The sequence below is a fragment of the Sardina pilchardus genome, chromosome 1 (assembly GCF_963854185.1).
Source record: "Sardina pilchardus chromosome 1, fSarPil1.1, whole genome shotgun sequence".
NCBI classification, from domain to species: Eukaryota; Metazoa; Chordata; class Actinopteri; order Clupeiformes; family Clupeidae; genus Sardina; species Sardina pilchardus.
This window is the reverse complement of record NC_084994.1, coordinates 2,596,153-2,618,652: the sequence shown is the minus strand read 5'-3', so window position 1 is coordinate 2,618,652 and position 22,500 is coordinate 2,596,153. Positions and strand designations below refer to the sequence as shown.

General features: G+C 42.1%; 1 protein-coding gene across 1 annotated transcript in view; it reads left to right on the top strand.

Annotated features, from left to right (window-relative positions):
* LOC134080630 (NACHT, LRR and PYD domains-containing protein 12-like) overlaps positions 1-14,809 on the top strand; it is a 135,496-nt gene extending 120,687 nt beyond the window's left edge. The window contains exon 10 of the mRNA XM_062537165.1: positions 12,588-14,809. Within this exon, the coding sequence (XP_062393149.1) occupies positions 12,588-13,099 (512 nt within the window). The 3' untranslated portion in view covers positions 13,100-14,809. The remainder of the gene's footprint in view (positions 1-12,587) is intronic.
* The last annotated feature ends 7,691 nt before the right edge of the window (positions 14,810-22,500 follow it).

Below are 22,500 nucleotides of genomic sequence, written 5' to 3'. Positions count from 1 at the left end.
GTCTAGTGAACTGGTTAGACAAGTGTGGGGGAGGGGGAATGATCGCACAAGACAATTGCTCTTCATGAAATGGGTATAGTCTCACAGACGTTTGTCGATGTTTAAACGTAGCCTACTACATCACTTGCGAAATCGGACGTGGCACATAGAATTATTAGGCTACTGGATTGAATAGGCTATAGCAAGTCCATAGACTTTGTTCATCCTATATTAGCCTATATTAAAATGTAATGTGCTGCGGGGAAGCATTGGGGAAGTCAGTTTAAGTTGTCCTGTAACAATTTGCCTCTTATTATAATCAAGAGTATACAGCCACTACGCACATGATAGCCTAGGTCAGTGGTCGGCAATAGGCGGCCCGCGGGCCAGATGCGGCCCGCAAGCAAAAAACATCTGGCCCGTGAGATCTTTTGAACCAGAGAATGAAAAAAAAATAATAATAATAATTAAAATCGGACTGCCAGTCTCAAACATGCTCTTTATTTTGAAACGTAACTTTCCAGAACAGAAGAATTTCAATCAATCTAAATGCTTAGATATTTGTTTCATCTGAATACGAGTGAAGCACGCAGCGAGGTGCAGCGTGAACGCACAACATGCAAAATCAAATGAAGTCAGTGGACAGCGCTGGTTCTCAAATTCCAAGCTAGTCCCTATAACACATGTTGTCATTCAAACAACGGACATAGGCTTATGGTGATAATTAAAACACGACTTCTTTTAAACAGGCCTGACATCAAACAGGCAATTTACGCACATAGAACTGTGAAAAGTAAAACACGAGTTTCAAACATTAATAGCGTGCGTGTTATTTAGGAACGCAACCTTTAAATTAGCATGCTTACTTTCGTGGTGCCGTCTTGTACTCTTTGCATGCAGAGAAACCCTCGTTAGTTGTTACAGATCAGGCATGTGGGCTTTGCATTAATACAATTAGGGAGGATGAAGGCATAGTTCTCTGTCCATTCATCATTAAAGATCCTGTTTTCGCTGTTAACTTTTCTCTTCAGATTTTTTCATAGTGCCATTTTTTGACAGCTAACAGCAACGCGTGGAAATTTTTTTCTGGTGTTTTTTATTATTATTTTTTAAAGACACAGGCATATAATAGCGCCCCCAATGACCAGTCGACACATTTAACCTACATCAGCCTGCTTGAATGTCTCTGCTCTGTCATTTCAAGAGCGCCTATCATTTTTACCTCCTCCGATATTAATTAATTAAATTAGCCATTGTTTTGGTTGTGAACTTGTGGCCCGCTATGTAATGGCTCGGAAAATATCTGGCCCGAGGCCAAACTTAATTGCCGACCCCTGGCCTAGGTTACGGGCGGATGCGAGCAACCCCATGCAAAAGAAGGCCTTAAGTTAACGGACTGAAGGCCTGTTTACATGTCAAACATGCATTAAATCTAAGAAACGAAAAACACAAATATCATGTATTGTGTCGTAAACAGTTAATGACTTCGTGGCCACTATGCGCAACTGCATCGCGCAGTGAGCTGAAGGATAGGAGGACCGACACTTATTAACACAAAGCTTTGTAAAGCACTAACAACCACCCCTCAAAGTTCATTGTCCATAAGTCCAAACAATAAGCATAAAAATCCGACAATCCAAAATGATAACGAGATCTCCCAGAAACGAAAAACAAGTTTGTTGAGTAGCCTAGTCCTTCCAACAATCTCAGCTTTTGCGTTTGTTAGATAAAAGGCATCCTGTCCTGCTGTATTCCAATGAGAAAAAAACATCCACAAGGTAGGCTAAGGGTCACGGTAATGCAGCATGCAGGAATCTATATACGCACAAAACGAATGAATGGGTTATATCGCCCAAAACGAATGAATGGGTTGGGAGAGTCGTCTGGCTGTGTCAGCAGACTGCAGTCGGTCTCGAGGGGTTAAATAGCGCACGTACTTGAATTTTAATCTGAAGAAGACCACACGGTCGAAACGTCATTCCTTTGTGCTAAAGAAAATGAAATCAAATCAAAAAAGAAGGATTTCAAGTGTGCGAACCTTTTTCCATTTTTTTTATGATTTACTCTTGTTCTGCACCTTGACCGGGGATGTGCACAAACTTTTTTACTACACTTGAATTTTAAACCAACTCTTCTCTAGCCTATATCCTATAGCCATACTTTAATAATCAGATATTATGCTCATTTTTGTAGGCTACACCTCAACGGCAAGCACGCACGCAAATGCTGCTTTTGCACATCTACAATATTGGCCAGGCTATATAGAATAGGCTTTTAGGACTGTATTTTGCCTTCGTGCAACTTTAGTTGTGCTCAATCTAAATTATTGTCAGTAAGGATAGGTCATATTACCAAATGGCGAACCTCGAAAATTATTTAGGATATAGAGCCGTGTCCATTACGCATGCAGTTATTTTTAGGCTATTGTTTTATTTGAGTGTTTTTGTCTACCATGGCAAACATAGTTGAAACGTTCGCTCTAAACTTATGTATTTCCAATCGGCTTTCACAAAACCGATGAGGTCCAGATCTCAGTGGCCTCATAGCTGCTTACAGCCATGCATAGTAAGCCTAATGATAGCCTAATAGTTATGACATTAATAGCCTATTAATGACCTCATGTCGCAATGGCACGTTGTTTGAAAAAAAAAAAAGTTAAATAGGCCTAGGCCTACCGCCGAGTGGGGATATGTCGGAATGAACAGCGGATACCAGCTGGGTTGTAAAACATTAGGCTACTGTATTCGTTGATCTTATCGATGCAGTGTATGTGAGTGAGTGAGTGTGTGTGTGTACTGCAGGACACAGCAGGTCATGTGATCAGAGACACTGATGATCCTACTAATCTAAAGCACTGCATGTAGGGGCTCATGAGTGAATGTGGTGGTACAAATGTGTGTGTGCGCTTGTCTGTATGTATATATGTAAGCACAGGTGTGTGTGTGTGTGTGTGTGTGTGTGTGTGTGAGACAGAGTGTGAGTGTGAGTGCGTGTGTGTGTGTACAGATGGTACGGGTTGAGAATGCTCCTTTCTTTCCCGCACATCGGGACTCCCGAAGCATCGGGAAAACTGCAACCGCAAGGGGGCAACATAGACCGCCCTAATAATATGAAGGTTCGGCTCATGGAAAAACCCGAGGACACCGCGCTGGTGACAAGCGGAGAAAAGAGACATGACGCTCGGCATGTTAGATTGCAGTTGCAGAGTTTTCGAATGTTTACAGCCTACCTCACAGCTCCCAGCACTTGTTATCACAGATTTTGTCCCCACCACTTTTGACGACTGAAAATAAAATGTATTTAACAGAAATCTCTTTAATACATGCCTATGCTTGTCACTTTACTTATAACCGTAGGCTACATGCATGGAGAAGATCGCGCATTTTGTAACATTGTAACAATGGATGGTCAGATATGCGATAGGGCAGTGAGGGTGATTCATTGTAACCATCGACTAGGAGGCCTAGCTCCGCAATATAAGTTTCTAGCAACGTATGTATCTTATGCATGTTCATGTTGATTCTGAGATAGGCATAGACTACCATAGGCTGCTGGGCGTCAAGCTATATGACAGCATTTTATCATGTGGTGAATTAATAACTAACGTCATTTTAACATGTCAGAACTTTTGATCGGCGTTTCAAGTCCATACCGCGAATAAAGCATAACGGTGGTAACAATCGAGCTGTGGCGCAACTGGTTGAGCATGTGCAAGGTACGCCAGCGATCGGGGTTCGAAACCCACTCGAAGAACCTCTCCGGAACTCATCAAGAGGAAAGTTGTCGTTTTATTAAAAAATGAAAGATTTTCTGTTTTGCGATTTTTTTATGTTTGCGATGTCTGCTGAAAAGAAAAGTTAATAGCCTATGTGAATTCGTGGTTCAGCGCACACTCACGCACATTTTTACATTGACATAGTGTCGGGCTCAGGTGTCTGTCGAGAGAGAAGAGGGAGAGGCAGTCGTCCTCAGTGCCACATATAGGTAGGCTATAATGTAGTGAACTGGTTAGACGAGTGTGGGGGAGGGGGCATGATCGCACAAGACAATTGCTCTTCATGAAATGGATCTCACATACGGCTGTCGATTTTTAAATGTAGCCTAGGCCTACTACACCACTTGCGAAATCGGACGTGGCACATAGCCTAATTATTAGGCTACTGGATTTAATATAGCAAATCCATGGACTTTGTTCATCCTACAATAAGTATAAAATCCGACAATCCAAAACGATAACGAGATCTCCCAGAAACGAAAAACAAACAATCTCAACTTTTGCGTTTGATAGATAAAAGGCATCCTGTCCTGCTGTATTCCAATGAGAAAAAAAAACATCTAAGGTATAGTTTCACGGTTATGCAGAATGCATGAATCTCTCTCTCTCTCTTTCTCTCTCTCTCTCTATATATATATATTTATTCCACTGCTCGGTTGAGTTCCCCATTGTCCTGCGTTCTATAAGGGTGTGCATTAACTTTAGATATACGCACGGCTATGAAGTAGTTCCATTGTTTTTGACCGTATCACACATGAATATTAATTCGCCAAACTCGTTGTGAAGTTTAAATGCACTGTCACGTTACATAAGCTGTAAAATACAGACGTTCAGATCATAGTAACGTTTAGCATATGACAGAGGTGTCATTTAGCTAGTTAGGTGGCAGTAGGCTAAGAAAAATGGCAATCTTTCAAAGTTAACGTTCATCAGAATCCTGGGATGTGCCAGCTTGACAACGGGAGATTAGAACTAACGACTGGCTTTTGGCCATAGCAACCATCCATTTAGAACTAGTAACCACAGTTTGAGAAATGAGTTGAAATGTGTCTGGGAAAAGTAGTTCTACAAACAATACCGTTCTAGCGATTAAAACAATTAAATGAGCACCGAAAACGAACACAACGCAAGTGGCAACAGTGGAATAAGCGGGATAATGGACTTCACGCCGTGCGGTTATTCAAAGTTAATGCACTTTTCTAGACGGAACGTCCCTCCGCTTCGCGTCGGGCCGTATCACCGTCTAGAACGTGCATTAACTTTGAATAACCGCACGGCGTGTCGTCCATTATCCCGTACATATAGACCTGGCTTTTTACCAAATGGCGAACCTCGAAAATTATTTAGGATATAGAGCCGTGTTCATTACGCACTACAGTTATTTTTTAGGCTATTGTTTTATTTGAGTGTTTTTGTCTACCATGGCAAACATAGTTGAAATGTTCGCTCTAAACTTATGTATTGTTTTAAGAGAATATGCCAATGATAATGGCACTTTGTAAAAACAACAAATTCTTAGCATTTGTCCTCTCACCTGCAGCAGGCCCATTCAAAAGCCCATCCACCTCATTTGCATTTGAAAGAGCCAATCACTAAAGTGACACATTTAGTCTGGAAAAAGTAGCAGGCTAGCCTATTTTATGAGTTTTTTTGACCCCTCTAATAAATTGCATATAGGCCTACTACGATATGGAGGAAGGGCTGCCTAACTGTTCCCCCTAAGAGTTTTTTCATAAGATAAAATGTTTACGCTATTTAAGTTTAGGATTTGGTAGACAAGACAACCTCGGAAAAGTTCTTCAGATAGGCCTAAACATTTTTTTATTGAATTAAAGGAAAGAAAATGTATCACCGGGGTTTCGGGGCTTGCGAAGGCATTCGTTGATCTTATCGATGCAGTCCATGTGGCCACTTCTCCCCATCGTAGGAAACTTTCTGTTTAGTGTTGACAACACAAAGGCCTTCACGTTGTGTGGCAGTGCTTGCTTGCCCTTCGATCCATCCCAGTTGGTGGTTTTGCACCTGTCCCTGAGTTATAGTCTATATCATGGGTCTTCAACCGGGGGTCAAGGCGTTCTGCGTGAATTCATTAATCCAACGTTCTCCGCGATGTCATACCATCAAAATGAAACAATAACGATAATCTTGTGTGTTTGTGTTTCCTTGTGTAAGACAAGTTATATTTACACAAGATGCAGAGGCTGTCTGTCTGTATCAGGTTGAGCAAATGAAGCTTTGCCTGAATTTAGCTGAATTTATACCACCAGAGAGGGTTAACACTAGAAGCGCCGCGCCGTTCTGACCCACTTATACCTAGAAGCGCCGCGCCCCGGTCATTTGACCGCTTTGACGACCTACTAGAAGCGCCGTGCTGTTGTGAACTACTTAAAGCGCGGCGAGGCGGTCAAATGACCGCTGAGTCCTTAGACTGGGAGGCTTTTACTTACACATAATGATCGCTAGATGGCGCTTCGTGCACGAATGAAATCGTTTGGTCATAAATTCAGTTTGCACTAAGCCATGTGTCATTCGTGTCAGACCGTGTTGTTGATAATCTGTGGTTGTTTGTTTCATTAGGACATACAGCACGTTTGAGTTATCTGTTCATGTATTTGTGTTGATTTGTGTTGTTTGAGGTAAAAACTTTGGAAGAGTTCTTGAACAAACCTTAAGCAAACTTGACTTTCAACTAAAATGCTCTAAAAGTGAATGTGGCTAGTTCTAATTCACTCCCCAATTTCACTTCTATTCAGGTAGCCTATATGTTCGCGCCGCCGAAAATGATCGGACCTGGTCACCTGGAACAAAGAGCCTAACAGTCTGGTTTCAATTACACAGTAGCCAGGATTTCATGCCGCATTTTACAGGCTACCGTGGCTACTTTCTAAAACAACTTTCATTCATTTAGGGAGAAGCATCTTATAGGGTCTAGGCTAGCTACCTCGGAGGGAGGGAGATAGAGAGAGCTATGCTGAGCAGGCATAGGCGTGAGAAGTAGCATAATTTAAAATAATGAGTGAATGATATTCTCCGTTTTGCGAATGTGTATAGGCTATGTTTGCGGTGTCTGCTGAAAAAAAGCTATAGGCCTAATTGTTTCTACAATTTAAGCTAACTTCTATGTGAATTCGAGATTTAGCATTGAGACACACATTTTCACGTATCTGTCAAGCAAGGCTGTGGCTCACTGGTTAGAGCTTCGCCTTGAGGACCCAAGGGTTGTTAGTTCGATTCCCAACCTATTCATGACGGAAGTCCTTTTGAACAAGGCATCAATAAAGTAGGCTTTATACCACTGCTTGGTCAAATTTCCTATTGTGATGCGCTATTTGGAACGTGCATTATTTTTCTATATACCGCACGGCTATGAAGTATTTCCTTTTTTTGGGCTTATTACACTTGAATATCAATTCGCCAATGTTAATGTAACGGTAAAAACAACAACGTTGTATCTAAGACAGCGGCAATATAAACGAAAATGATAGTAGCAGTGGTATAAGCGGGATAATCAACTCCGCGCCCTGTGCGTTTATAGGTAAATAATGCACTTATCGAAGTGTAAAGTCCCCTCCGCCTGCGGCGTCGGGTCCTTATTACCACTTCGAACGTGCATTATTTTCCTATAAACGCACGGCGCGTCGTTGATTATCCCTTACATATGCTATTCTTTTCTATTCACATAACTACATGCACGCTGGCGAATTCGAACATTCTGAAACGCGCATATGCGATGAAACATTGCGCATTCTTCCACGAGTTGCCTAAGCAGTCAGCCTACAGACTAGTAGCCTAGGCCTATGCAGGGACAGATAGATGGGGTGGGGGTGGGGAGGCAGTTAATTGTCCTCAATGCCTCGGTGATATCTGTAGCCTAGCCTAGACGAGTGTATGGGGGAGGGGGGATGATCGGTTTCAAATAGGCTGCAATGGATAGTGTTATGTATAGACCCCGAAGCCATTTGCTTTGAGAACGGCTGGCTGATGAGGTTTCGGCTGGCTAGCTGGCTCAGCCAAAACCTTAATGCAGCCGCCACAGTTTTCATGACTGATAATGGCTTTAGTTGCCACTACAGATGTGTATATTGTATTAGATATCAACATACAATGTTATTGTATTGTTTTGGACAACGTTCTGCACGTTTCACTTCAATGTAGACTGCATGCGTTCATTGCGTTGTGAACGCGCAGCAATCTCTGGAAAGCCTAATAGCCTATCACGTTCAATGCTGTAAATCCATCTGTTCCAGAATATTTGGTTCATATCATCAATCTTTGGTTTTGGTGTTTGTGCAACCGGGCCCTGACGATTTAACAAAAGTCTGAGTAACGTAGGAATTAGGAAAGTATGTAGGCCTAAGGTAAGATCAAAATCAGGCTACTTTGTTTCCTTCTTTTCCCCATGTCATTTTCATTGGTCGTCAACTCACTGTGAGTCCTGTGTATCGTAGCAACGAGCACAATACTGATGTGGTGTGTCCAGTGGGAAAATCTCATGCAGGCCTAGTTTCTAAGCTATCGTTTATTTTTTCGCGTGTCACTATGATATAATTATTTTTAGATGCAAAAAGTCTAACTGGCTTAGTCAAAGTTTGTCAGATGGCGGCAGAAAATGATTGGCTGGCGAAATTATTTTTCGTTAATGGTAGGCCTAAACATATTGTGATTCATCCGTTTGTTTCAGATAGGTTGTTATTAAAAACCATTAACAAAAAATAATTGTTCATCGACGTTGAAAAACGGTCAGTAAATTAAGTCGATATAAGATTCTATATTTCGCTCCTGCCAGGATGTGAACACGGGTCTCCGGCGTTGCAGGCAGGAGTGTTAACGCTGCGCCACATGACATTGTACAAAAATCAGTCAGTCCAGCAAATATGTAAGAAAATGCTTATACATTAGTCTGAGCTTTAAAAGATAGCCTACAAATAGAAGATAAGATATACAACTATGAATGTACGTAGGCATACTCGCCCTACGTACATAAATAGGCTACGACGAAAATATGTTTTACACATGTAGGCCTGTCGCAACGTTTTCAAAACAAACTCGCATTTTACCACTGTAAATCGCCTCCATAGACTATGCCATGTAAATGAAAAATAGTTATTAAAATAAAGCACATATATAATACATATTGCACATATATAAACAATATGTTTTATGGTAAAATATTATTCTCATGCCCGACTGACAGGAAATCCTTGCGACATCTGCTGTGAGAAAAGAGAATAGCAGCCTGGACAAAAATGGCCGAACGCGAGACAACATAGTGTTGTCACATAAGTGAGCGCAAAATAGCTCTAAACTAGCTTGTACCGGTGTGCTTTTGATCATGTAAAAATTCTGGGTGACAAAACACGCGTATTTAGGAAAAGTCGTGAACTTAGGGTCCTGGAATTTAATCGAGTGAAAAGATTTTTTTTTTTTTGTAATCACTGCGGTCAAATGACCGCAGCCCGGCAGTTCTAGGTATATCTAGGTCAAACCCCCACGGCGCTTCTAGGAATACGCGTCAGCGGTCAAATGACCGGCGCTTGGCGCTTCTAGTGTTAAAGCGGAGCTTCTCACACTTGAATATTAATTTGCCAATGTGAATGTAACGGTAAACACAGCAACGTTGTATCTAAGACAGCGGCAATATAAACGAAAATGATAGTAGCAGTGGTATAAACGGGATAATCAACTCCGTGCCGTGCGTTTATAGGAAAATAATGCACTGCAATAATGCCTGCGGCGTCGGGACCTTATTAACACTTAAAACGTGCATTATTTTCCTAGAAACGCACGGTGCGTCGTTGATTATCCCTTACATATCCACCTTAGTTGACCCTTGTGACATTCATTCTATTATAGGGCGAGTTTATGCAACACTATGTAAAGAATTATCAGAAACGAGTTGTATAAAGCAGTTACCCCCCTGTTAATAATAACTTATGTTTAGAATGTGTCAGTTCGTGTGTGTGCGTGCGCGTACGTGCATGCATGTAGGCACTAATGACTGACGGTTCAAATGATAGGCATGATTTGAGGTGTGCCAGGTGTGGGGGTCCGTGCTCAGTCTCTCTCACAGCCAAGGGGTCCTTGGGCTGAAAAAAGTTGAAGACCCCTGGTCTATATGAGTAAGCGCTTATGCTCTAACCGCATAATAAAAGAGGCACCTGCATTCCACAGCAATGCTTATGGCAAGGCTATTAACACCTGTCACTGAGCTATGGACAAGCAGTTATGCTCGAAAATTATCATAATAACAGACACACCTAATTGTATGGCTCTATGTTTAAACACATAAAATTAGCAAGCATTTCCTCCCGATAGCAGTTTGCTTTCTTTTTCTGTCGGTCCGCGGTTTCACTCCATGTCTCTCGGACCAGCAGCAGTCTCCACGTTTCGCGGCCCATAGTTTGAGAAACGCTGCATTAAAGTGTCATTTGGTTGTAGGCTATATGTTTAGCGATTTCTTTGTGTGTTTTTCATTGTAGTGTGTGTGCATTGAGTAGTTCCTTAAAATACGGAACAAAGAGCGTCCCGTAGCCTATCTGTTCAATACGGAAGAGGACTAACTATTACCTATATATTTCTTATAACGAAACGCGAAGAAAAAATACGAGGACTGACCGTCTCGTTTCTCCGCGTTTCCCCCAATACCATGGCGACAAAGAGAAATAAATATGATTTGACATTTAACATCCTCTGGAACGGGCGTGCCGCTCACGACTCACCCCCCACCCCCACACCTCCCCCACTCCCCCCTCCCATAATTTTAGGCATCATATCACGAAGTTCCATAGTCATGTCACATATCGGTTGAAAGCTTAGACTCTCACGAATCAAGATATGTATAGTTCGTTATGAAAAGAAAAAAAAAAAAAACTTACTGTACTGTACTGTACTGTACCCCCCCTCCCACCAAACCCATCTCGAATCAGTGACTCCTTACCTTACAGTCCTTGTACGACCCCATAGCGATCTGCCAACCATAGAATGCTGGGCCTTCACATGTCCGTAAGAACCCATAGTAATGGAATATCCACGTTGTTTTATCCATAATACGTTTGGTAGATGTATAATACAGTTCATACAAAAGCAACAAACTAGAAATAAATAATCTGCGACTTGAAACTTATCTGTATAGCCGCGTAGCATTCCATAGCAAAGTGCTATCGCTAAGCTAAAAACATCCGAAGATTCGTCTGCCTCTTCCGCATTCATAGAGCCCTGCCATGTCTCTCTGCGACCTTTGGTTGTCGAGATATCCGTAACCGGAGGGGATTGGGCAAGAAAGCTGTCAATCAGGGACCTCCGCTTTGAATGACGATAACGCGGGACTGCAGCAAGTCTCGGAGATGGGACCGACGGTTCCGGGATGCTAAGAGTTAGACGGATCGATTGATATGTGACACTACCGGATATACCATAGAGCTAGCCCTTCCAAATCCATTCAAACAAGGAAATAGTCATTTCGGCCAAAGAATTCAGAGATTTGATGGTGCATACAAACAATAAAACCCTTACTACACAAGAACCCCTTTGAGTAGAAACATAATCTTGGTGTCAAATGAAAGCTAACATTCTGGAGATTCTAGTTTTATCCACTTTTGCATGACACTGACTGTCATAGAATCAAAGAAAAAGGATAACTTTACATATTAATTTGCTACTCTGGCAGATTTCTAAAAATGACTCGCATAGGTATTTCAACACAAATAAATTTGTGAAAACTCCATATTTTAGCCCATAGTAATCTACTTTGAGTTACAGGCTCACAAGACCTGGTGTTAGGTGTTAGTTGTGTTTCAAGGCTGACATGGTGATCTAGAGGGCCCAAATGTGGGCAGTTCCAGAGATGTATGTTACCGGCTGAAAGAGAAAACAATATTCAAGCCTCTGTAACCCTTTGCCAGTACATCACACAGTCAAACAGACTGTTTCATATAATACCTCTGAGTGTCAGGTTTCAGTAGAGGTCAGGTTTGTCATGGTGGGCCAAAGTATGTGGGAGCAGTGCCCTCCTGAGTAGATGATGTGCAATGCGGGCAAAAACACCCCAAAATTAGGTGTTCCAGAATTAAGCTGATTGCTGACAATTCGGGAGAAGCAGCGGACAGGAGCGCCACCACAAGCAAGCACTTCTAGCCCAAATTAACATGGCAACGTTGCCTATGACTAAAGTGTCTAAGTAGGCTAGTCCTACTAATATTACATTTGATTGGTAACATGTTTGTAGCGCGCCAGTTTACCCATCCCCTACATCAAAACAGCTTAGAATCAATCAAAGAATCAGCTGTGTCGGCGTTAGGCTGTAGGCGATTTTCTATAACCATTTCAACTGTCAATTTCAACAATGGTTTATTGAAACGTCGTTTGATTAATTTCGCCAGTCATCACCTTCATTTTAATGATTAAATGAGATTAAGGAGTCGGCTATTGACGGATATGCGGTCTTCATCATTAAATGCAGCTGAAATGTGGGATGAAACTTTCTGCCACCTGGTGGTTGTTTGGGTACATTGCCTTAGCCTCGAAAAAAATCGGCTTGACAGCCTGCGGGATCTCTTCGGGAGTCCCGCAGGAGAAGGTGCATTCTCAACCCGTACCCACTGTAAGGTATGTATCATTATAGTGTGTGTAGGTATAGGTGTGTGTTCAAGAGTAATTCTACAGGACACAGTGTGTGTGTGTGTCCTTCAGGACAGAGGAGGTCATGTGATCTGCCTCAGTGTGTGTGTATGCAGATGTGAGTGCAAGGTGTGTGTGTGTGTGTGTGTGTGTAAGGCATGTGTGTGTGTGTTGTTCCATTGTGACGTGTGTTGTCTGCTGTGTGTTGTGTGTACAGTTTCCTGTGAGTTCACACTGGACCCAAACACGGCACACAGACGTCTCCTTCTGTCTGAGGGGAACAGGAAGGTGACGCGGGTGAGAGAGCAGCAGCCGTATCCTGACCACCCAGACAGATTTACTGTCTCCCAGGTGCTGAGCAGAGAGCCTCTGACTGGACGCTGCTACTGGGAGTGGGAGTGGAGTGGGGACAATGTTGAAGTGGGAGTGGCCTATAAAAGCATCAGCAGGAGTGAAGATACCAGATACTCTGCCCAGGCCTGGTGTCTGGACTGTTACAGTGACACATACAGACCCAGACACAATGGAAATCAGACTGTTCTACCCGTCCCCCCCGCAGGCTCCAGGAGAGTAGGAGTGTATGTGGAGCGTGAGGTCGGCACTCTGTCCTTCTACAGGGTCTCCTCTGATACTCTCACACACCTGCACACCTTCACCACCACATCCACTAGTGAGCCCCTACATGCAGCGATTTGGGTTCAAACTGACTCATCAGTGTCTCTCATCTAGATCACATGACACTCACACACACACACACACACACACACACACACACACACACACCTACCTCTATACCTACCCACATGACCTAGACACACACACACACACACACACACACACACACACACCTGTGCTTACATACATACAGACAAGCACTCACACACACACACACACACACACACACACACACACACACACACACACACACACACACACACACACACACACACACACACCTGTGCTTACATACATACAGACAAGCGCTCACACACACACACACACACACATACACACTCACACACACACACGCACACGCACGCACGCACACACACACACACACACACACACACACACACACACACACACACACACACACACACACAAACACTTTGGATTAGTAGGCTCATCAGTGTCTCTGATCACATGACCTGCTGTGTCCTGCAGTACACACACACACACACACACACACACACACACACATACACACTCACACACACACACACACACACACACACACACACACACACACTCACACACACACACACACACACACACACACACACACACACACACACACACACACACACACACACACACACACACACACACACACACACACACACACCACACACACCACACACACACACCTGTGCTTACATACATACAGACAAGCACTCACACACACACACACACACACACACACACATACACACTCACACACACACACACACGCACACACACGCACACACACACACACACACACACACACACACACACACACACACACACACACACACACACACACACACACACACACACACACACACACACACTCACACAAACACTTTGGATTAGTAGGCTCATCAGTGTCTCTGATCACATGACCTGCTGTGTCCTGCAGTACACACACAGGAAGGTGACGTGGGTGAAGAAGGAGCAGCCGTATCCTAAACACCCATACAGATTTACTCACTATGGCGATTTGGGTTTATCCTGACTCCTCCTCAGTGTCTCTGATCTAGATCACATGACCTACACACACACACACACACACACACACACACACACACACACACACACACACACACACACAGAAACCTATACTCTCTCTCTCACACACACACACACACACACACCCACACACACACTGTTGTGCTAGTAGGGGCAGTTTTCAGTGTCTGCTCCCCTACAGGCCGTGCGTCCCGTTGCATCCCGCTGAGGTGCTTACAATTGTAGGCACGTTTTATAAAGACAGTATATCTGCACCTCCACCCTCTTATACACTTACTCTTATACTCTTATACACTTACGTGGCATGGCTTACATGTCTACCCTGACGTCCGGGCTCTCTCTCGCGCGCTCCCACCTCCCATCCGCTCCCATCATCCTTTGTTCTTTGTTTAGGCTTTTGTTTAGTGATTGAGTTTCACAAGCATTTCTCCCCGTATGGGATTAATCTTTGTCATCTTTAATTTATAATTCTTCTATAGAGCAGGTGGTATTTGGGTGTTGGGTTTTCACGTTTGTTAGTTAAGGTTTAGTTGTGTCTTAATGGACCCCGGAAGACTCACGGCAAACCCTCGTGTTTTATTTCTGGTCGGGAGTGAGGCAAGTGCATCTTCTCCGTAGTTATGTGTGGTCAGGGTTTTCCATCTGTTTTGTAAACTTTGTTTATGTCTGAATCACTTTCATTTAATAAATTAAGTTGTATACACCGTTGCCGCTTGTCTTTGGCCTTTGTATGTTATGTTGTACCTTCTCCACATACAACCCCTGGCATAAATTATGGAATCACCAGTCTTGTTGTCCAGTTGTTTCTTTTTTTTTTAAAAAAAAAGCCAGATCAAAGACATGACACAAAACTAAGTTAGTTTCAAATGGCAACTTTCTGGCTTTAAGAAACATTATAGGAAATCAAGAAAAAAAATAATTAATCAGTAACAGTTGCTTGTTTTAGACCAACCAGAGGGGAAAAAAATATGGAATCACTCAATTCCAAGGAAAAAAATATGGAATCATGAAAAACAAATTGACAAAAGAACACTTCAACGCACCACTATACTTTGTTGCACCACCTCTGGCTTCTATAACGGCTTGCAGTCTCTGAGGCATGGACTTAATGAGTGACAAACAGTACTCTTCATCAATCTGGCTCCAACTTTCTCTGATTCCAGTTGCCAGATCAGTTTTGCAGGTTGGAGCCTTAGGATGCACCATTTTCTTCAAATTCTACTACAGATTTTCACCTCCCTAGTCCACACACACACCTCCCATGTCCACACACACACACACACACACACACACACACACACACACACACACACCTCCCGTGTCCACACACACACACACACACCTCCAGAGTACACACACACACACACACACACACCTCTCATGTCCACACACACAAACATACACACAAACAGTTTATCTAAGCTGTAAAACCTTTTATGACGGCTTGTTACAGGAACACAACGTTCACTCTGAACAGCACAGGTGAAACACACCTCAGGAGGCTCAAATGATCACAAGGTAAGTGTGCTTACTTGTTTAATTTATATAGGAAATGATGTTTTTTGGAGTGTGTAGTAGATACTTACTTTTTTCTGTAGTTGTATGATGTTATGAAGTTCAAGAGTCTAAACTGTAACGCCAAAGCAAGATCTTTTCAAAAGATCGCAGGCTAATCAGGAAGAAGCTCTCAGCCAGGAATGGGCCTATCAGAGAAAGGTATTATTGTAAGGAAGAAGCTCTCAGGAATCGTGATATCAGAGTAAGATATGACTGTAAGGCCCACAGTATGTCCCCAACATTCTCCTGAATAGTGAATACAAATGGTTAAAACACAGATGTGCAGATACAGAATGGTGATTTCAGAGTTAAGATATGACTGTAAGGCCCACAGTATGTCCCCAACATTCTCCTGAATAGTGGATACAAATGGTTAAAACTGTGTTAAAGCTGCCTTAACTGGCAGCTGTGTTTGTGTTTCACTCGTATTTGGCTAAGAAACTTGAGGCATTGAAATGCTTCCTCAGTGAAAAGGAAAGAGATGAACTCAATCCATCATTTTTATCTAATGTTGTATCAGCATTTGGAGGACAAACACAAGACAACTTACATGTTTTACTGAAGAGTGCAGTTGATAAGGCTTTGGAGAGCCAGAACGGACACCTGGATCTCTTCCTTCGCTTCCTGATGGGTATTTCTGTGGAGAGAAATCACAAACTTCTGCAAGGTCTACTGAGCAACACACACAACAGTTCTCACAGTATTGGGGAAACATGTCAGTACATGAAGAAGCTGAACAGAGAAGCTCTCCCCCCAGAACGATGCATCAATCTTTTCCACTGCTTATTTGAAATGAATGATGATTCCATGCACAAAGAAATTCAGACATTTTTGTCATCACCAAAGAACATCAAACAGAAGTTATCTCCTGCCCACTGTTCAGCACTGGCCCACATGCTTATGATGTCTGAGGATGTGCTGGATGAGATTGAGCTGAAGAAATACAACACATCAGATGAGGGACGCAGGAGACTGCTCCCAGCTGTGAGGTGCTGCAGAAAGGCACGGTGAGTTTCTGATGGAGAGACTGTGCTAATTATAGTGACTCAATATAATGTTGAAGTCACTAGTCTACTACCACCCGGGGTGAACCCAGACTAACCTGTTAGCAAATTTGAATTTTGAATTTTTCAGTCTGGAAAGGAGCCCATTGACTTCTAGTTCCTGAATCACCAAAAATCTAGGACTGTTTTATTTCTTTACAATTGAGTAAATAGCTACCATAAAACTATAATTACCAACAAGATGTGCTTGCTGCACTTCTGAAATGGATGTGGTAGATTGTATGTTTGATTTCATTGCTGATTATGTCTCTGAAAGTCAGTTGGAAACAGGCGTCAATGGGATCTTTTTCAGACTGACCTGCCCTGACCGGTTCACCCAGACTAGTCTACTACCAATCTAGGCTGACGGCATAAGCCTTTAAAGATGCCTAGAGGTGAAATAGTCTAGTGTGAACATGCACTTCACTGATTTATGACACCGTTTTATTTGAATGAGCTTTTGCAAATGTGCCTGGTGGACAGTTTTTCATTTGAAGAATTGAGGAATCTTCACTACAGGATGGTGGTTGGTAGTGTGCCACAAAGTGCCTCTTACGTTAAGAAATTGCTTATATGTATACAATTCTGTCCTCTCATAACATTACAAACCTTTCAGGTGTGTAGGTGCATGACTGAGTGATTTGCAATTTTGCACATGTGCACTAGTCTTGTGCAGGTATCAGGGGGTTGTGGGTGGGTGAGTGTGTTTGTGTGATTAGTGCTGGGCGGTATACCAGTTCACACCGAATACCGGTGTATATTTTCGTTATGATATGAATTTTTAATATACCGCCATACCGGTGTATTTGATTACACTGTGGGCGGAATGCTGCGTCGCACGTCATTGTTTCAGACGGGACCCTTTTCAGTGTTGCGCTTCTAAACACGCATGGTGAAAGTAAACAGTCACAGTGGAGCCTGTAGCACAAGACACCTCACGTTTTCCCTTTAATAATGATGCAGAAGGCCTATTTATTCCTAAGGGATTTATTTACGGGTGTAGCACAGAATACCTTAAATTGTTCCCTACATTGAAAGGGATTTTTCAGTAGGCAAAAAAAAAAGATTGTTCACCGCTGTAACTAGCTAGCTGGCTAGTAGGCCTAGGCGAACCCACCGAACACAGGAAAGCTTTATGATCTTATAATTCATCTTACCTTAATAACATTCGCTGAAATTATCCAAGTAGCAAGTAAAGCATGTTACAGACATGAACTGAACAATACTAGCTGGTTAGTTAGTCATGATCTTGACTGTCATCAGTGCACTGAAACAAACTTTTGTGTTTACATTTTGCTTAGCGAACCGTAACTTGATAGGCAAACAAGACATCCACGTGAATTCTGTAAACGTTAGCCTACCACTAACGTTATGTGTAGATCACACAATAACAACACGGCATGTTTCTGATGGGCCTATTTGACAGAGTAGGCATATTAGCGGTCTCTTTACTTAGTCACACTTGGTTTATATTTCCTTTTTATATTTACTTGAAAACAGTGTACCTACTTGGGCTTGAGCTTGAAGCATAAGTATTTGCACTACTTTATGTGTAGGTTTGTGCAATTTGCATAGTAAAAGTTCTGTATTTTGACTGCAATTGCCCATTAGAATCATGAGTGCCTCTTTGTAAACAGCATCATGGCCATGCAACCTGTAATACTACTGCTAGTGTGGAATTGTTCTACAATATTCACTCATCATGACAGTAAAATAGGCCATCCTAAGTCAATCTACTGCAGAAATTCCTTGGTCAACCCATAGAAAATGTTGCGAACACCTGATTATGCATGGAAAAGAAATACCGTCATATACCGTGAAACCGTCAGAATTTTTAAAAAATACCGTGATATACATTTTTGGCCATACCGCCCAGCACTATGTGATTGGGCAATATTTTATCCTTTCTTATGTTGTTATGCAGACTTGCTGAATGCAAACTCTCAGAGAAGTCCTGTGGAATTGTGGCTGCTGTTCTACAGTCACCAAACTCCCTGATAGAGCTGGACCTGAGTCACAATGACCTGGGAGATTCTGGAGTCCATCTTCTCTCTAAGGGACTGTCTAGTCCCCACTGCAATCTGCAGACCATAAGGTTGGTGTTAGTCAGACATGTCTTTGTAAAAGATTATCATTATGACTAGCATAGCACATTATGGTTTGGTTGATGTTTTATATGTGTCTTAAGACCTGTACACGCCAATTTTTTCGGGCGAAATATTCACACGAAATTAAGCATAGGATTGTGGTTGATGGTGTGCCATAAAGTGACACTTATGTTGATAAATTCACTTACTACACTCATTGATGCACTTATTGTGTTTTTTTAATTGATGTTAGAAGTGCTCTTAAAGTGCTCTTAAAAACTTAAATGTTTTATCATGTTGTAAGTCACTTTGGTTAAAAAGTGTCAGCCAAATGAAATGTAATAAATTGCTTATATGTATACAATTCTGTCCTCTCATAACAATACCAACCTTTCAGGTGTGTGTGTGTGTGTGTGTGTGTGTGTGTGTGTGTGTGTGTGTGATTTGGCATGGGAATGACCTGCATAAGATCACTTGATGGTGCTGCTTTATCCGGGCTCCTTGTATCCCATTTATCCATCTCTGTATTATTTTATCTTTCTCATGTTGTTATGCAGACTTGCTAAGTGCAAACTCTCAGAGAAGTCCTGTGGAATTGTGGCTGCTGTTCTACAGTCACCAAACTCCCTGATAGAGCTGGACCTGAGTCACAATGACCTGGGAGATTCTGGAGTCCATCTTCTCTCTAAGGGACTGTCTAGTCCCCACTGCAAACTGCAGACCTTAAGGTTGGTGTTAGTCAGACATGTCTTTGTAAAGGAGTATTATTATGACTAGTGTAGCACATTATTGTTTGGTTGGTGTTTTATACTGTATGTATCTTAAGACCTGTACGAACTAAGTCCAATTTTTCATATTAAATATTAACACGAAATTAAGAATAAAAGGATTGTGGTTGATAGTGTGCCATAAAGTGACACTTATGTTAATAAATTGCTTAAATGTATGCAATTCTGTCCTCTCATAACCTTACCAACCTTTCAGGTGTGTGTGTGTGTGTGTGTGTGTGTGTGTCTGATTTGGCATGGGAATGACCTGCAGAAGATCACTTGAAGGTGTTGATTTATCAAGGCACCTTGTATCCCATTTATCCATCTCTGCAATATTTGACCTTTTTTCATGTTGTTATGCAGACTTGCTGAAGGCAAACTCTCAGAGAAGTCCTGTGGAATTGTGGCTGCTGTTCTACAGTCACCAAACTCCCTGATAGAGCTGGACCTGAGTCACAATGACCTGGGAGATTCTGGAGTCCAGCTTCTCTCTAAGGGACTGTCTAGTCCCCACTGCAAACTGCAGACCTTAAGGTTGGTGTTAGTCATACATGTCTTTGTAAAGGATTATTATTATGACTAGCATAGCACATTATGGTTTGGATGGTGTTTTATATGTGTCTTAAGATCTGTACACACCAAGTCCAATTATTCAGATAAAATATTCACACAAGATTGAGCATAGTAGGATTGTGGTTGATAGTGTGCCATGAAATGCCACTTATGTTAATGAATTACTTATATGTATACAATTCTGTCCTCTTATAACATTACCAAACTTTCAGGTGTGTGTGTGTGTGTGTGTGTGTGTGTGTGTGTGTGTGTGTGTGTGTGTGTGTGTGTGTGTGTGTGTGTGTGTGTGTGTGTGTGTGTGTGTGTGTGTGTGTGTGTGTGTGTGTGTGTGTGTGTGTGTGTGTGTGTATGTGATTTGGCATGGGAATGACCTGCATAAGATCACTTGATGGTGCTGATTTATCAGGGCACCTTGTATCCCATGTATCCATCTCTGTAATATTTTATCCTTTCTCATGTTGTTATGCAGACTTGCTAAGTGCAAACTCTCAGAGAAGTCCTGTAGAATTGTGGCTGCTGTTCTACAGTCACCAAACTCCCTGATAGAGCTGGACCTGAGTCACAATGACCTGGGAGATTCTGGAGTCCATCTTCTCTCTAAGGGTCTGTCTAGTCCCCACTGCAAACTGCAGACATTAAGGTTGGTGTTAGTCAGACATGTCTTTGTAAAGGTTTATTATTATGACTACTAGCATAGCACATTAAGGTTTGATTGGTGTTTTATGTGTGTTTTAAGACCTGTCCACACCAAATCCAATTTTTTGGACAAAATATTCACACGAAATTAAGCATAGTAGGATTGTGGATGATAGTGTGCCATAAAGTTAGCCTGATGAGCCAGAACCACATCAAGATGTAGGGTCTAGGATCTCACTATAGGCACAGCTCAATCGGAGGGGTGGGATAAATGGTTGTCTTTCAAACTCCCTCTCCACACAATAGGATAGCGCTTCAACCAATCATCCTCTTTGTAACCCCCAGTTCAAATAAGAACTATAAATTATCATATTGTAATAAATAATATAAATATTTATATGAATAAATAGAAATAAATATATAAATAACACATAAAGTTATTTATCAAAACACACAGGGTATACAAATAGTTTTTGTACAAATTCAATGCTTCTAATAGGGAGGGAAAGTAATCTCATCGCCATCTAGTGGTTGCGTTCCTAGAGGCTAGCGGGAGGGGATGGGATTTTCTTTTAGAAAAAATATATCTCAGCCCATGATGGGAACTTAGTTAAATGCCCTCAATATGCTATGCATTTAGGTCAGCTCTATTGCTTTTAGTGGTCATACTTTATTTTTTAGGATCAGTTTAATTGTTTTGAGTTTGTTTGTAACATGGTGATAACGAACTACAGTAGCTACAGTAGCATTTGACGTCACCAGTTTGGGCGCTTCATCTCCAACTGATCAAAACGGCAATTTGCTGAACTGGCTTTACATATTTTGGTGCTGATTTATCAGGGCACCTTGTATCCCATTTTTCCATCTCTGTAATATTTGATCCTTTCTCATGTTTTATGCAGACTTGCTGAATGCAAACTCTCAGAGAAGTCCTGTGGAATTGTGGCTGCTGTTCTACAGTCACCAAACTCCCTGATAGAGCTGGACCTGAGTCACAATGACCTGGGAGATTCTGGAGTCCATCTTCTCTCTAAGGGACTGTCTAGTCCCCACTGCAAACTGCAGACATTAAGGTTGGTGTAAGTCAGACATGTCTTTGTAAGGGATTATTATTATGACTAGCGTGGCACATTATGGTTAAGTTGGTGTTCTATATGTGTCTTAAAGGGATAGTTCGGGTTTTAAGACAAAAAATTATATGGGTTCCCTGTCAGCAACGTTGTGCATCAGCACTGACTTACCCCCCGACAGCGTCCTGTGAGCCGAGATCCAGCCTGTTTTTGATCGTTTTTGATGCTGAAGAAAGTAGTCCGGCAAGTTGCTGGGGTCACGAAAGTAAAGTGTTTTTCTTCTCAAAACCATATGCGTTCAAAAGAGTGATATATTTGCACCACAAAAACGTTGTCCAGGAAAAATTAAAACCTTGTTATCACTTGGCATTATTTCCTATCACTGCGCGCTACTGACAGCTGGACAACGTTTTTGTGGTGCAAATATATCACTCTTTTGAACGCATATGGTTTTGAGAAGAAAAACAGTTTACTTTCGTGACCCCAGCAACTTGCCGGACTACTTTCTTCAGCATCAAAAACCGGCTGGATCTCGGCTCACAGGACGCTGTCGGGGGGTAAGTCAGTACTGATGCACAATGTTGCTGACAGGGAACCCATATAACTTTGTGTCTTAAAACCCGAACTATCCCTTTAAGACCTGTACACACCAAGTCCATTTTT